A 17,990-nucleotide genomic window follows, 5' to 3' on the forward strand; every position below is an offset into this window, starting at 1 on the left:
TTAGATTTTCTTTCTAATAATTTCATTCTAATCTATGTATATCTTTTACGTAGAAAATTTTCATTCATCTAAATTTTTGTTTTATTTTACAGTGGTCACTGGGTGTTGGTTGCTATGGATCTTTCGAGACTAATAGTGTATTATCTCGATTCCCCTAAATATTCGTGTGTATTTGTATATTTAATTATGTCTGTCAGATTGATCTCAATATACGTTTTTATTTTGTTAGGGCAATAATAAAATTTAGATCGAAAAAGAATTATCGCAATAGGAAGGACATTACCTGGATCAGAGTTCAGGTATATATTAAGTATCTTATTTTTGCTTATAATAGTGTTTGTTTTTTTGCTTATAATAGTGTTTGTAAGAAATTAACTATATATATATTGTTTGTTTTTCTGTGTAGTGTCCTCAGCAAAATAATTCGGTCGATTGCGGATTTTTTGTATTGAGATTTATGAGAGATATCATTGCGTTGAATCGTATAGACATCCCAAAAATGGTATGGAATAATAACTTAGGGTTTATTTTAATATTATCGGATATTTCATCTAATTTGTTACTAAATCATGAATATGTTTTATTCTCTTAATTGTAGTACTTTGAGGAATACAAATCTTACTCAAGAGCTCATTTGGATGAAATGAAGGATGAATTGTGTCAATTCATTGTTGATCAAAGAATCATATAGCTAGGTTGTATATTGTTGTACATATATGTATGGAATGTTGTTGTTGTATGCTATTGTTGTATATATGTTGTATATTGTTGTTGTACTTTTACTAAATCATGAATATGTTGTTGTATATTGTTGATCAAAGAATCATATATTATGTTGTATATATGGAGGATTAATGTTGTATATAAATGGATTCATGTTGTATATATCAATGGATTAATGGTGTATAACATTGGATTAAAGGATGAAATCAATATGAATTTTACACTTTTGCAGCATGCGAACAGGTTACCAATTAAATATCCACTGTTTTTCAAACAAATTTTTTTAAAATAACTAACACTTTAGAGGGCGCTTTCTGTAGGAAGCGCCCTCTAAACATTTTACATTGACAACTTTAGAGGGCGCTTTGTCCAGAAAGCGCCCTCTAAACACTTTACATTGACAACTTTAGAGAGCGCTTAACACTTTAGAGGGCGCTTTCTGTAGGAAGCGCCCTCTAAACATTTTACATTGACAACTTTAGAGGGCGCTTTGTCCAGAAAGCGCCCTCTAAACACTTTACATTGACAACTTTAGAGGGCGTTTTTTCCAGAAAGCGCCCTCTAAACACTTTACATTGACAACTTTAGAGGGCGCTTTTTCCAGAAAGCGCCCTCTAAGGTGTCCCTTTATGGACCACTCCAGAGGGCGCTTTTTTCTGAAAGCGCACTATAATGTGGCCCTTAAAGGGCCACTTTTAGACAGCGCTTTCTCCAGGAAAACAAAGCGCTGTCTTTACCTATGCCAGCGCCACTTTAGAGGGTGCTTAAAAGCGCTGTTATAGACCAAAATAAGCGCCCTCTTTTCCCTTATTTGGCGTAGTGAAGTAAAAAAAAGTTGTAATTTCATCGTTTTTTAAATAATTTTTTCATGTTGTAATTAGTTTTTTTTAATGAATTTAATAAATAGTTAGCATTATCATTTAGCAACTTTAATATTATACGGAATATCTAAAATTTTATAATTAAGAGCTAATACAATTAGTGATAAATAAATTGATCCATAAAATAATATTTAATAATTACATTTCAAATGATTAATAAATTGATCAAAATTAATAAAATGTTAATGAAAATTTGACATAATATATAAAAATAATTTTTTTTATTTTCTATTTATTTATTACTAATGCTAAAGTCTAAAACTCATGTATTAGCACATGAAAATAGTATAATACATGTCATAATACTAAAAAAGCTTGTTAGCAAACTCTTCACAAACATCATCATCATCATTAGAAAATTGTCTGAGTTCTGAGAGACTTCTTCCTAGTTGCAAAGCAACTTTGATTTCCAACAACTCTCCATTTTCTCTTTTATAATAATCTTCTTCATTTATATTTAACTCTATAGTCTCTTCCATAAGCTTAAGTAATCCACTAGTTGACCTATAAAACTCAAAAACCATCCCAACTTGTCCACCATGTTCTATGGTGTTAACAACACTTGCCATAGCTCCACATATAATCCCAAGCATCATAGGCCAAGATGCATTAACAGAACCCAAAAACACAGAACCAAAAGCTGCAAAACATGTTAATATAGGACCAGAAAATGATAATAGCTTGTTCAACTTCAAAACTCTTTTACTCAACTTCATGCAATTTTCTATATCCTTGTTTTTCAAAACCATAACAATCTTTTTCATTTCCTCTTCCAACCTTAGATTCCATCCATTATTTTTCTTCCCTTGTAAATTTCTTTCATGTTTCCGTGTCTTCATTTGCGGCCACCAAACTGCTGGTTTCACAGTTTCAGGAAACTTCTCGAGCATTGAACCTAACAAAGGAAGAGGAAAAGCTTTATCCAATGCTAAAACTTTCTCTATAGCTTCATTGACATCATCTTCATTGAAATTTCCAAGAGCAAGCTTTGTTCTTAATTCTCCTTGAAGCTGGTTAAAAAACCTAACAGCGTTTCTTTGCTCCTCTGCAAGCTGTGACGGCTGAACTTTGTTCATGAACAGAAGCAAACCAGTTGCAGCCATGTAAAGAATTGTTGAAGAAACTTTCAATGCGAGAAGAGACGCTTCAGCTCCAGTCGAAGCCGAAGCAACTGCCGCAAGACCAACCATTGATGAAGCAGAAAGAGTCATCATGTTAACGGATGACAGTAAAAGACTGTTCCAGTTGTCGCGCTGGATTCCGATATTCTTGTGCATCTCTAATCTATCTGATACAATCTCCATAATCAAATGAAGCTTAACAACTTCATTTGAATTTTTGTTGATTTTGGAGTTGTTTAGATCATCATTTCTAGTGTAGTTATTTAGATAATTCAATTCCGCTACCAAAGATTTGTTACGAAGCTTTGGAATGGAGAATTTTGTTTCTGGAATCTTCTGCACCTTGTTTCTTGCAGAAATTCTTCTTGTATGACAATAAGAAAAAGAAGAAAGTTTGTTTGAAATCATAGATGTTTCCATGTGCTATATTATCTAATGTATAAGATTGTTTTGAGAATGAATTAATATTATGATCTTATGGCACATTGCATATTTATATATACTGTATAAGAAGATCAATGAAAGGAGATTATGAACAATATTTTATTTTCTGATATTGTGGAATATTGTCGTTTACATTTTGTCGATTTCTATGTAGAAGTTCTTGATATGCTGACTTTGAACAGAATTAACGAGTAAATTAACAACCCTGTACACCAACTACAATATTTTTTAAAAAATAATTAATAATTTACTAAGAGCATACTAAAAATAAGTATTAAATAAAATTGGCCCTGCAAAATGAATGTTTAAAAACAGTTTTTTCCACAAACAACAACCGGAAGAAGTAATATATCACATCACATGGCTACGTCGTAATTGATTATTGTTGAATATTTAGTAATTAAGTACATGGCCATGCTATGTATTTAGTTGTTAAAATATATTACTGAGTTTAATTATAGGTTACTCCAAGTCCATTTTTTTTCTACATTTATTGATCAATCACGTGGTGAAGTAAATGCTTTTGCATGGTTATGACCAAACAAACCGCGGTTCTTCACAATCACATTCACATTGTGTCCTGAATAGGGTGTTGAAAAACAAACTCATCTAAATAAAAACAGTAAATAAGAATAAAATTTTAAATTAGTACATAATAAAATGATATATTTTTATTGAATGTCAATATAAATTTTTACTCTGTCAAAATATTATGACTAAATCGATAAGAAAAACGGAAAACTTTAAAAAAAAAAAAAATTATATATTATTATAGTTGATGTGATTTTGTAAAAACAATTCGATTAATATCGGATTTCAAATTGGTTTTTTTAAAATTGATCCTAATCAAATCAAAGGGTATATACTTTTATATTTATTTATGTTTTATTAAATCGATATGTTGCATTAAATTGATATTTATTTCTTTATATACTATTTATTAGTTTAATTTAATTTTGTATTATAACATAAGGTGAGTTAAATATAGTTGATAATTTTGATTATATAATATTAAATTTTAATATATTATATATTATATCAAATCTACTATTTTTTTTATTTTTATAATATTAATAAAATATATTTTATAATTTGAATATCCAAAAATCGATTTAAAATTAAATTACATGTAATTGGAGAAAATCAGATCAAATTTTTTAATCAATCATTTAATGTTGAATCAAATTAATTGGTGTTTTAAAATTGATTTTAACTACATGACAAAGATCCTGAGTGTAGCACGAGGAACAAATATGTGTAAATTAATTTGAATCAATGTTTTAAAATCTTACCCTGACCGATCGGTCAGATCGATTATACCAGGAACTAGAGGGTTTCACGATCCGATAAAAATTGATGACCCTACCGATTTATCGATTAGATCGGTGAACCGATGGGTTGATCTAATTTAAGTTTATTTTTTTTATTTCAAAACCACATATTTTTGAATGGGGAGTAAAAATAAAAATTTAAAAAAAATGACTGAAATAAAAAAAAAACATTTCTCCTTTTAGAATTTTTTTAAAGCATATTGTAATATACTGTTATAACTTATTTGAATTCTTGGTGACTGTGTTTAAAACTTACTTTATTTTATAATGTTTTAGATTTTAATTTTCAAAAATATTTAGAATTTATTATGTTTAAAGGTTGAAAGTTTAGGTAAGATTAGTATTCAACTTATTTGCATAGATCATTTTATAAATTTATTTTGTAAATTTTATAAAATATAAAATTTATGTCAAAAGTTTTATTTATTAAATATTTTTTTATTTTTAATTTACATAAATCACATTAATAATCATGTGGTTTGACCAATAAGTCACTAATCCCATTAATGACCGGTGATCTAGTGGATTCCCAGGTTGATAACCCAACCCATCTGAATTTTAAAACATTAATTTGAATAATGATTTAATATAGAAACGATTTAAATATGATACGATTACTTACACTATTGAGAATTTAAGAATATCCAGAATACAAAATGTCACCTAATTTTATGACATGGAAAAATTTGTTTTCACTGTTATAAATATTTATAAATTTAGATAGAATTCTATTTAAATAATGTTTCTATACGGAGAAAAAAAGTAGAAAACATGAGTTTCAAATAATGAAATTATATAGAATTTTAAGCATGTCTGATATAAGAAAATTACATATACACTGTATACTTTTTACAGAAAATAATAATAGTACATATCCAAAGTTTAACATTACTGCTTTGCCACCTCTTACTCAAAATGGTCAAATGTTTCTTTTCTGACCACTCACGTTTAACACTTTTGAACTTGTAAATGAAGCCAAATCTGTCTTCATGTTCACATCTTACCTATTTCATCATGGAAATTTTTTGCTGTTTTATTTTCTGAACCTCCAATGTTTGTAATAAGTAGCACATTAACTATGAATATCTCACTGGTAAATGGCTTTGAAGAAAGAAAAAGTACTTGCAGTAATTTTCCAAATATTCATTATCTCATAGTATCATGTACAAACTTGTCATAAACAACATTGAAACTTGTCTTCCTTAATCACTGTTTTATCTCGAATATTCGAAGAAAATTACACAAATATAAAACAAGGACAAAACAAACTTCTAAAGGAGTACTATTAAGCAGGGGCATCTACTTAATTTCAAGACTATAAATTGGAGTCTCCTTTCCTTCAGGGTTTGGTCAATGTCATCGATCGTGCTCGAAGGTTCAAGAATATTCCCCTGAAATAAAATAGACGTTTATAAAGAATTATTTCATTTAAGTTGTTTTTCAAGAAGAACGACAATTGCAACCGTTTGTTTGCAACAACTATTTGCAAAGCACGCAAACCACCAAGCAAACACATTTCGAAGTTATATAGAGAGGACGTACCAGCAAAATGCTATTAAGCTGTGGAAAACAACGCGGAAATGAAGAGGCATGAATTTGTAATTTATCCACCCAACTACGGGCCAGAACTGCAGTTCGATTCATTGGAGATCTTGAAATCAGAAACAATAAAGTAAATTCTGTTTTTCGCCAAAATTAAAAAGTAAACTCTATTTGAAACTAAAGTTGTAATACAAGATTACCGTCCATGCGGCGTATTGCACTGATGGATAACCCTTCTTCACTCTAGCTTTCACTTGCACCCAAGGTTGGCCTGCAGTCCACATTTTTACCATAAACATAGCTACCATTTTGCATATAAATGCCATTTTGATCATGAATGCCAATCGGATAAAGATCGGACCGATCGTATTCCAAATGAGACATTAAAAACTGATATGTTAGAATTTAAGGCAGAGACATTTGATCATTATCAGACAGCTGAAATCAAACAGCTGTGTGAGTGCATGATTTTCCTTACTGCAGAAAGTAAGGTCCATTGTATCGTCCCGACTGGTTTTTCCATAATTGAGCTTCTAAAAACTCTCAGGTTTATGTCCACACACCATTTTAGGATAACTTTTTCAGTTTGTTTTTAAGATGAAAATATAAATAAATGAATTACTAATTGAATTCGAATGTCATTGGGTTGAGTACCCTATTTTTGACACTTATGACAATTATTTTAATTGTTCATACTTTCCGTGAGCATTTGACTTCGTCTATGTCCATGCTCCTTCCGTTTAAATGAAAAAGGTTGATGTTGAAAAATGACTAACCTTCAATAACTAACCCGTAGTAAATCATGAAAAGCAAATTGTTCAAAGGAGAAGATGTCAATTGTTCAATCAGAACCTGAAGAAAAATAAATCAAACAAATAAGACTTCTTTAAAAATGACAAATTATTTCTCATGTTCTTCTCTCTTGTTGTGTAATGTGAGCATATAAAATAATTTAAAAAAAGAAAGACTTCTTCAATTATAAATATGGTCTTGTGTAAAATGTGTCATATATCACATTTTGCTATCCATGAATTTGTAAATATATATTTCCAAACAGTGCATAAGTTAACTGATTATCCATGCCCTAAACACTGCAAAAATAGCAGATTTATAACATGATAGATGCAGTTAATAAGAACAAATGGTTTTGCAATATCACCTTCTTTGCCACAGTTTTTGAATCTTTCTTTCCTTTGAAAATCTTTTCCAATACTATATGAAAGTAGTGTCCAAAGGGTCCAAGATAAGCGGCTCCAAGAAACTGCACGCAATAAAATATTTATATGATTCCTATAATGCATATATGTAGTATAAGAAAACAAAAGGCACAGTAGTAAAATGGGAAATGATTGTAAAGGATGATAAATAAGATAAATCAATAAGCAATATACAATAATTGTAAAAGAAATAGTGCAAAAAAGTCAAAGCTCAATGAGCAGCAACATTGTAGAATAGCCCATTGTAGATAAGAAATAGACCCAATTTTCGGCATTTTATTGAGCAAATTTGATCATCGAGGCCCAAATTTGTTATCAAAAGCCGAGTCCATCCTCAATAATCTCGTACCATCTTATCCACATGAATATTGGAGATTCAATAGAAGATAACTGCATCAACCAACTTAGTGTGTGTGTGTTGTTTGATGTAACATTGGCAAGATCACAGTGAGCCATCGCACTTTTGGCAAAAGCTACACTTTTGAGCTTTCAACAAAATCACAGTACTATTATGATTTTACCAAACTCCTAGTGAACTCAAACAAGCACTTAGTATTAAGATACAATTCTCAGTAAACACAACAAATATCAGAAAAAATCTTGTAAATGAGATTTCTAAAATATAGTTTCTTGTATAAGTTTGGGATTGGCTTTTTGGATCTCTCAACAAGTTCCCTCCTTCAGAGACAACACAACACAGGACTTGTACCAATTCACCCTCTCTCCCAAGGACAAATAAGGAACCTTCAAGTTAAGAGTATCATTGTACAAGATAATATATCTTCTCACCCTACAAGTCAGTTTTATTGAATTAAGTTAAGCTCAACCACATTTCTTAACATCGTATAAATGTTTGGTTTAAAATCCGGAGGCCACCTGCTATCAAGTTTTAGCTATCACCCACCATTTATTACTACGCTCCAAATATCCGGTCCTGAGCATGAGGGGTTGTGTTAAGAATCCCACATCAGACAATATATAAACTATACTTATAAGTAGGGGCAATCCTCACCCTACAAACCGGTTTTGTAGGTTGAGTTAGGCTCAACCACATTTCTTAACACATATTCTTACCCTACCTGCTGACCAATGCGATCATGACCAATGCGATCATGACCATGTAGCACCGACATTTCAAATCAACGAAGTGTTTGGTAATGAGACACCCACCAACACAACATAGACACATGTAGTGAGTGACCCAACTGACTATTTCACACATATTAAAAAAAAGAAATAAATGAAAGAGAGAATGTTATTTTTACTAAAATACACTTATAATGTATTGAGAATGATGAAAGTAATATTAATTAAAGGGTAAAATTGAAAAAGATGCATTGTAAATTAAAATGTATCATTCTTTTTGGGACACTCTTTTATTCTAAACGGGTCATTTATTGTGGGACGGAGGGAGTACTACGCCGTGTCTTCTCATGTCAGTAGTGCTTCATAGTTCATTCATACTGCATGGTCTAAAACCCTTTGGGTAAGTTGAAATTGGGTTTCAGATGTACTATGTTTATATCAACATCCAACATACTCATATTTCAGAAATCAAGGACTATAAATTTATTCCGATTAAAAACTGTCATAATCTATGGTCTGAGTTGACAAAGATTGAAACTAACCACTTTGAGAAAAAGCCGTTTGAATTGAAGTTTCTGAATCCCAGTAAGCTTCTGAGACACTATGTCACTGATCCCCGATAACACCCCTGCAGTAATTACCTATTTAACCTCACAAAGAAACATAGGAAAATTAGGGAAAATAAGTTGAATGAAACAAAACCAAGCAACAATAAGAAAGAAGATGAACCTTGGTTCTCAAAGGATGTTCCTGAAGCTGTTTCACATAATTGTTGAGTCCATTCTTTGCTACAGACCCCATTTTCCTCGACCGGAAAAGTAGGTCTGTGAAGGTTTGTGTTTGTTTGGTGAAACCAGATAGCGAAACAAAGACAGAAAAGTCAAACAACAGTGAACAAATATGACACTCTGGTCTTCTACTTCTACACGTGCTTTGAAAAATAAAATAGTATAAGTCTTACACGCGCCGTCGCACGTGAGAGACAAATAATTAAAAATTTGTCCAATAGGAAGGACCGTAATGACAATGACGTCGTAAGATTTTCTTCTATCCAGACGGTAACAATAAAAATATAATTAGGAGATTTTAAAATGGTAAACATTATTCTAAGAATTTGCATTCGTCATTTAATATATCTTTTGATATAAATTTAAATTTTAAGACATTTTACTAATGATGTGTTATTATTCAACCAAACCCAAAAATATTCAAGATTTTTTCAAATATAAGCAATATGTTAACAGCTTCATATGTTTTAACTCGTATTTTAAGGTGTAATACAATTATAACTACTTAAAAAAAATTTCTGATATAAAAAAGTTAAAATATAAGTAATTTTATAAAATTATTTTTATTACAAGTTTATAAAATAAAGATAGGTTAAATTATAGTTTTTATCCTTCAATTTTATCGAATTCTCATATTTTAAATAACAAATAATTTTGATCTCTTTATTTTAAATTTAAATAATTTTTGTCTCTCTTTTACTTTTTTTTCATAAAAAACCGATAAGATATTTAGTTTTTAACATTGGTTCAAAAATACTATATTGTATACCACAATTTGTCATATTTCATAAATAATATATTATTTAAAATATGAAAACATCATTATTTTTAAATAAAAAAGTATGAGAGAAGATCAAAACTGTCTAAATTTAAAATAGAAAAATCAAAATCATTTAAATTTAAAATAGAAAAAGTAATTTCGCAAATCAGGTAAAATAGAAAAATAAAAATTGTAATTAAACAAAATTAAATAAATAATAAAAAAAATAAAAAGTAATATTTTCTCTTTAATTATTAGACTTACTTAAATTTTTTAACGATATTAAGATACTCGTGTCTATTTGCTGATCACATCGTTATCATTTTTATTTTTCTAGTAATATTTGATATTATTTTAATATATTATTAAATGTTTTCAAATTTTTTAAAATATATTAAAAAATAATGCATATATAACTATTGTAAATTTGAATATTTTTTTTGTAAAATTACATTAATAATATCATAATTTATTAAATATAGGTAAGAAATATTGTATTTATGAATGAAATTAATAATTTTGATTTAATAGTATTCTCTTCAAATACTTTTAAAATCTATGATATAATTTTAAATATAAATGAAAATATTGACCAATTAAGAAATATTATTTATAAAATATATTTAAGAAATAATGCATATATAATTATTGTAGATTTGAATATTTTTCTTAAACTTACGTTAATAATATTAATAATAATATCATAATTTATTAAATATAAGTAAGAAATATTGTATTTATGAATGAAATTAATAATTTTGATTTAATAATATTCTCTTCAAGTACTTTTAAAATTTATGATATAATTTTAAATATAAATGAAAATATTGACCAAATAAGAAATATTACTTATAAAATAACGTATAGGTATAATAATTATTTTTTATAGAAAGATCTGATATTATTTATTTATTTATTTAGGTAGTACCTCTTTTAATAGTTGATGTATAAATGTATAAATGCAAAAAATAGTTATTATATTGTAGACATAAATAATAAAATGGTGACTAAAATTATCATGAGGAAAAACTTCATTTCATTTTTTAATTTACTTTATTGTATTTATAAAACAGGTATTTACTTTTTTTTATGGTAAACATTATAAAAAGTATATTATACTCAAAGGCAGAAATGTAAGTAATGAATATATTTAGTCAATTTTACTATATACTAAAACCATGAGTAATATATATATATATATATATATATATATATATATATATATATATATATATATATATATATATATATATATATATATATATATATGGGATATTTTTACTCCAAAAAAAATTTTAAAGATTTATTTCAAATCTTAACCTTCAATTTTCATTAATCTAGTGCCTTTTTTTGATTATTTATTATAGAAAAATATTTTCAGAAATTTAAATTAAATGAGCAATTTAAATTAATAAAAATAAACAATTAAAATTTAGAGTAAGTCCTTTAAACTTATTCTTTGAGCAAGAATATATCTCTTTCATTTATGTATATATATATATATAACCTCATACATACATGTTTAGAATAATACATAGTTGTGTTATAAATATGGTACATGAAAGTCATATATAAGCAATAGAATTAACATAAGTATTAGTACAATGAACAAAAGTTGAAAATGTCATGGTTAAAAGTACCACATCAAGAGTACTAATACATAAACTCCAATAGAACAACGCTAAGGAGCTCAAAACATAACAGATGATATGTCACAAAAAAACTAAGACATATTACCCGTATCTTTGTCCTACCTCGAGCAACCTGAAAAAGATTAGGAATATTGGGGTCAGATTACTAAATCTTAGTGAGTCCCCTATCTTATGGATCCACTTGGCTCTACAAGATGCATAATCATATACGGATCAACCACTGATCCGAGATTTACTTACTTACCATTTCAAGAATGCACATATATCACATAGCATAGAATCGGAAGTTCCTTGACTATCCAATTCCATAATCACCAGCTCATATCAAAGTTAGCACAACCATATATGCACGCCCGTACCTGCGTACGAGAAAACCCAAAAGTAATGTACGTCTTCTACTAGGACACACAAGCACACCCTCAAGGATTAACCATGTGTCTGGCATCAAGAGACTTGCATGCGCCCACTGCACAATGAGTCAGATGAGTAACCAAGTAGTGTACGCCTATGAGCCCATCTATGATGAGTAACGAAGTGTCATTGCCTATATGGTGACAAGACCCAATCAATCATCAATACGCATGTGACTGACCGCGTTTGCAAAAACACCCACATGAGTATATGTGCCCATCGGGTGATAGCGCTGACGGGTAACCAAGTGATTTACGCATAAGTGGCTACACGAGTCCCCCAGTTGCGAGTAACAAAGTGACATTACCTATGTGGTGCCACGACTACATCGATAATCCAGGTGAATAGCCAAGTAAGTAATGCTCCTCGTCAGGCCCCACGACCCAACCTTATCGATAGCTCAGATGTGTAAACGCAAGTGAATTACCACCTAGTAACATAGGCCCACTCCGAATTCTAGCATATCCAAACAACTCATGTCCGAACATTCAACCGGAATGAATAGACAATGGGGAGAGAAGTGGAAAGACACCATAGTCTCCACTAAGTTATAACGCTCTAAGTTAGCTTGACAACGCAAAAGACAACACTTCGTTCTGAGTTACGAAACACAAGTTATAAAGAAAACAATGTTTGAACAAAATATGATTCATGATTCGAAACAAGTGTAAACTTTGGTTTGAATCAATTTAGTCAATGGCGAGTCAAAAGGTTATGATTCGAATCAAGTGTAAACTTTAATTCGAATTAAACTAGTCAGTGGCGAGTCAACAAGCTATGATTTGAATCAATCTAATCAGTGCAATTCCATGATTCGAATCAATTTACCAAGAGACCAATAAAAAAGGCTTATGATTCGAATCAAAACTTCTCTTATTCGAAACAAACCTGCGAAATTCCAGATTTTTGCATGGTTTCCATGATTTTTTCAATCTAGTTCAAAAGGAAACACATACAATTTAAATTCTAATGAGGTTAACATGTTAGAACAAGTCATGGATCAAACATGCATCAACTTCCAGGGTGTTTTCATGGGAATCTTCTCACAACCATTTATATGGTTCATGATGATCTAAGAGTATCTATCCAAATCAGAATTTATTCTACAACCCATTTCATTTCTTACATGCAACAATCATACCACGAATAAGAACCATATTTCAACATGCATGTACAAATTATGACACCTTTAAACATAGAATCAAATAGATGACATGTTTTATGAAAGATCTCTCAAACCATTACCCCACAACATGGAATCCTAACAATTTCCCCAAGGTGCTATCTAAGGACTCACATGGATTACTCAGAATTGATGCTGAAAGAAGAGGAAATTAGAGGGTTTGAGTTGGTCTTGGTGCATGCAAGGTAATGAAGTTAGTGTTGATTACCTCATCTTCTCCTCTTGTTTCCACATTCCACCTTTACTCTCACTCTCCACACGTTCTGATTTTGGAAAGGCAAGAATGAGGAGAAAAATAAGTTACACATGCCCCGAATTCCATTTAAGATGTGACATGACAGTAATGCCCTATGTCTACCTAATTTGCTCAGTTTCTAAAGAAATAACAATTAGTAGAAACTAGTACCACTTATCTCTCAATTAATCACACTAGTAAATCATTAGCGCGTCAATTAGTTGATAGTTATATCGGGGTGTTACATTCTCCCCCACCCCTTAAATAAAATTTTCCCTTGTATTCAAAACTTACCATAAAATATGAGGATAAAATTCATGCATCTCTGATTCAAGCTCCCATGTAGTTTCATCGGGACGTTCCTCCCACAGAACCTTCACAAGAGCTATCTCTTTGTTCCTCAAGGATCTACTAGCATACTCCAAGATGCGACTAGGTTGTGGTTGAAAAGAAAGGTCTGGTTCCACTTCAACAGTGTCCAGAAGAATTGGATGAAAGGAATCTGGCACAAACTTCTGAAGTTGTGATACATGGAATACGTCATGTAAACCAGATAGTGAAGGCGTAAATGCAAACTAATATGCAACCTCACCTATTAGACTCATAATCAGATAAGGTTCCACATACCTCAGAATAAGTTTGCGCGTCTTGAACGGTCCTCTCAATTTAAACCTTGGGGTAACTTTCAAAAACATGTGATCTCCTTTTTCAAACTCCAAGGGTCTTCTCTATTGATCTGCACAACTCTTTTGGAGATCTTGAGCTTTCTTTATCTTATCTTGGACCAACTTAATCTTTTTCGCAATCTTTTGGATTATCTCATGTCTAAGAATTCCTTTCTCACCTACCTCTGACCAACACAAAGGTGATAGACATTTCCTATTGTATAAAGCTTCATACAGAGTCATTCATATACTGGCGTGGTAGCTATTGTTATACACAAACTCCACCAAAGGAAAATGATCTTTCCAACTTCCACCGCTTTCTAGGATGCATGCCCTTAACATATATTCAATAGTCTGGATGGTCCTTTATGTTTGGCTATCAGATTGAGGGTGGTTAGCAATACTCAAATTCAAACTTGTTCCTATTTCCCCTGGAATGCTTTCTAAAATCTTGAAGTGAACTCCAGATCTCTATTTGATACAGTGTTGGATGGTACACCATGCAGTCTCACAATCTCTGCCACAAAAATCCTTGCAAGATTAACCACCTTGTACATTGTTTTAACGGGTGATAAATAGGTTGACTTAGTCAATATATCCATAATCACCCATACATAATCATTCCCACCAAGAGTACTGGGTAATCCAACTATGAAGTCCATGAAAATGTTGTCCCATTCCACATTGGTATCTCTAATGGTTACAATATACAACTTGGCCTATGATGCTCCATATTTACCTGTTGACAAACCATACACTGCACCACATGTTGTTCAATGTACCTCTTCATGTCGGGCCACCTAAAGTTTTTATTCAAATCATGGCACATCTTCGTCAAACCAGGATGAATGGAGAACTTACTCTTATGAGCTTCGTCTATGATCAATCTCTTCAACTCCATATCATTAGGTACACAAATCCTTTGCTTGAAAAGAAGAATTCCATCAAATGCTCGAATGAAATCAAGAAGTTCTTCACTGGATTACAACTCTGCATCAGACCACTAAGCTTGCTGAATCCTTTCTCATAAACCATTCTTAACACCCGAGTTACTAATCAACACACCCACCAGAGTTCACTCAAACTAGAGATCAAAGTTCCACAAGTTCTCCATTAAGTCATATTCTAGCCCCACCATCTTAACATCATGAATCCATTTTCTACTTAAGGCATCAACCACCTTGTTAGCCTTCTCAGGATGATACTTCAGCTCGAAGTCATAATCTTAAGATATTCCATCCATCTCCGCTGACACATATTTAGTTCCTTCTGATTAAAGACGTACTTCAAGCTCTTATGGTTACTGAACATCTCAAAATGAACTCCATACAAATAGTGTCACCGCACCTTAAGTGCAAAAACAATTGCAGTGAGTTCAAGGTTATGGATATTGAAATTCTAGTTATCAGACTTTGGATGTCACACTGGTTGTTATGACATCCAATTCTGCACAGACAGGGATTATGCAGAACTTAACAGTAAGTGCAGTAAATAACACAAGTAATTGTTCACCCAGTTCAGTCCAACATGACCTACATCTGGGGGCTACCAAGCCAGGGAGGAAATCCACTATTAGTAGTATCAATTCAAAGCTAAACTCACCCGTTTACAACTTATCACTTAATCCCTACCCAATGCAATTTCAATCTTAACCTAAGATCAGAGTTCCTACTCACTCCCCCTCAATCACCTCAGTGATATTAAAGACACTTTGAAGTCACACTTCAAAAACAACTCTTGATTATGCTTCACAGCTTAAATCAAGATACACAGCACTCACGCTTAAAAGCTTTGAGTGACACAACACTTACAACTCAATGAACACCCTATGCCAAAGCAATCATCTACTTGATAATGGCTTGGCTTACAAGATACGTCTAATACAAGACTCACAAAATACAGCAGTGAAGTATGATGGACACACTAAATCTTCACGCCTCAAAATCCCCGAAACTGAATGAAGGAATGCCTTCCTTTTTATATTGCAGCACCTGGGCTTTTGCACCTGTATTTTCCTGAATTTTAGGTCACACAAGTTCCCTCAAATTCAACATTTAGGTTGCTAACAAATAGGCTATTTGTTAGGTTCATTGAATGTAGCTTGGTTGTTGATTTCCTGGATTTTCTCTCAGCTGTTGAATCCCTAAAGAATAGCCTGAGAAAAAGCTGAAATAGAAAACTGAACAACCTACAATTTAGCATATGCTGTCAGGCACGAATGTCACGACATTCAGCTTGACATCAAGGTCCATATGCTGAGTCTGTTTTTCCAGAAAACAGACTGTACAATTTTGCTGACCTGTACATGATCAAAATGACCGTACTACAGTAACTGCTTACATTAATAAATGTCAAAGTGTCCAACTTAACATTTATACATTTGGCCTTAAGTTAGTTCTGTTATTCTCTTGAAGAACAAACTAAGTTTTATGCTGAAGTATAGCAGAACACCACTCTGCCTAATCTTCAGTAGCTGCTGTCAATGATGAATGTCACAACATCCAGTTTGACATTCAGTCAGTAGGCCTTATGCCAGGTCTGGTTCTTCCTTGATAACCAGACTGCAAATGAATACTAAGTTCTAACAGAACTTCTGTTCCTTAGTATCTGTTGACAGGTATGAATGTCACAGCATTCAATAATCCTGTGTTAGTTAGTCCTGCAGTAACTACAATGTAGTCACATATACATGTCATGACATCAGTCAAGACATTAGTGTTTTACCATATAATGCAGCCAATCAAACACCTACAAACTCCCCCTTTGGCAAATTTTTGGCTAAAACACTTTGATCCCCATAACAGAGTTCATAGCAGCGGAATAATACTAGCTAATACACTCAGAGTGGCAGCACACTCACACACATGGAAGTTAAATAAAAACTTCACATAGCAGCACACACATATTAGAAGTTGCACCTAAACTTCACCATCAGCTGCAGGGGGGAATCTTCAGATCTGTCATGAGAGTCTGTTGTAGAGACCCACTCTGTTTGTCAGGGGTATTGGTGGTTATTACTCCCCCTTTTTGTCAAAAATGTTGCCAAAGCCAGCAACATAGCCAGAGCACACTGACAGAGTTCCAGACTTGGTTTTACTTCACAGTTTCAACCAAGTTCACATCCACTTGATCTTGCTTCACAGCTTCGATCAAGTAATCACCCACTTTTGCTTTACAGTAGGTACCACCATATCAGATGCCATGATTTTGTTTCTGACATCCAGAACCACTCCTGCATGAACAGCATCCTTGAACTCCTGCAGGTACAGTGGCCTTCTCTTTGTAGGGTGTCTCCTTACCCTCTTGTATCCACACTTGTTGTAAGCAGCATAGCTATGATCTGTTGACCCATCATAGCCTAGTACAAATTGTTTAATAGGCAGAGATATTAAACAATTTATCCCAAACATCAGTGGTTGCTATAAGGTCTCAGAGAGACATATTCCCAGTTTGCTCCTTAAGTTTTCAAACTGAGTAGCATCCAGAGCCTTTGTAAATATGTCAGCCAGTTGAAGATCCGTGGCTACATGTTCCAAAGTGATCACCTTGTCTTCCACCAGATCTCTGATGAAGTGGTGCCTAATGTCAATATGTTTGGTCCTGCTGTATTGGATGGGATTCTTGGAGATATTGATGGCACTGAGATTATCACAGAACAATGTCATGACATTTTGAGAGACATTGTACTCAGTGAGCATCTGTTTCATCCAGACCAGTTGGGAGCAACTGCTTCCTGCAGCTATGTATTCAGCCTCTGCAGTGGACAGAGAGACACAATTCTGCTTCTTGCTGAACCACGATATGAGGTTTTCTCCTAAGAAGAAACATCCACCTGATGTGCTTTTTCTGTCATCAGCACTTCCAGCCCAATCAGCATCACAGTACCCAGATAGGACAGGCTCAGACCCATGTGAATACAGCATCCCATAGTCACACGTCCCATTGATGTAC

General features: G+C 32.2%; 2 protein-coding genes across 3 annotated transcripts; both read right to left on the reverse strand.

The window, feature by feature from the left end:
- Positions 1–1,909: 1,909 nt before the first annotated feature.
- On the reverse strand, positions 1,910–3,145 carry LOC127112973 (probable F-box protein At4g22030). The gene has a single exon (XM_051046413.1). It carries the CDS (start codon positions 3,143–3,145, stop codon positions 1,910–1,912), a length of 1,236 nt encoding a protein of 411 aa, XP_050902370.1.
- Positions 3,146–5,622: 2,477 nt separating this feature from the next.
- On the reverse strand, positions 5,623–9,262 carry LOC127077696 (peroxisomal membrane protein PMP22). 2 transcript variants are annotated; one of them, XM_051018734.1, is made up of 7 exons: positions 9,075–9,260; positions 8,888–8,986; positions 7,202–7,303; positions 6,819–6,894; positions 6,243–6,313; positions 6,043–6,128; positions 5,623–5,891 (listed from the first exon to the last, which is right to left on the reverse strand). In XM_051018734.1, exons 1-7 carry the CDS (start codon positions 9,144–9,146, stop codon positions 5,840–5,842), a joined length of 558 nt encoding a protein of 185 aa, XP_050874691.1. In that variant the 5' UTR covers positions 9,147–9,260; the 3' UTR covers positions 5,623–5,839. The 2 variants fall into 2 exon arrangements, with proteins under 2 accessions (XP_050874691.1, XP_050874692.1); XM_051018735.1 differs by lacking the exon at positions 6,243–6,313 and having other exon boundaries at positions 9,075–9,262.
- Between the last annotated feature and the right edge of the window lie 8,728 nt (positions 9,263–17,990).

The sequence above is a fragment of the Lathyrus oleraceus genome, chromosome 1 (genome assembly GCF_024323335.1).
Source record: "Lathyrus oleraceus cultivar Zhongwan6 chromosome 1, CAAS_Psat_ZW6_1.0, whole genome shotgun sequence".
NCBI lineage: Eukaryota > Viridiplantae > Streptophyta > Magnoliopsida > Fabales > Fabaceae > Lathyrus > Lathyrus oleraceus.

Excerpts from the sequence above, each read along its gene's own strand:
- LOC127112973 (XM_051046413.1), bottom strand. The coding sequence starts at position 3,145 with ATGGAAACATCTATGATTTCAAACAAACTTTCTTCTTTTTCTTATTGT.
- LOC127077696 (XM_051018734.1), bottom strand. The coding sequence starts at position 9,146 with ATGGGGTCTGTAGCAAAGAATGGACTCAACAATTATGTGAAACAGCTT. Across the intron at positions 7,304-8,887 it reads AACGGCTTTTTCTCAAAGTG|TTTCTTGGAGCCGCTTATCT; the intron begins GTTAGTTTCAAT and ends TATTGCGTGCAG. Across the intron at positions 5,892-6,042 it reads AGCTTAATAGCATTTTGCTG|GGGAATATTCTTGAACCTTC; the intron begins GTACGTCCTCTC and ends ATTTTATTTCAG.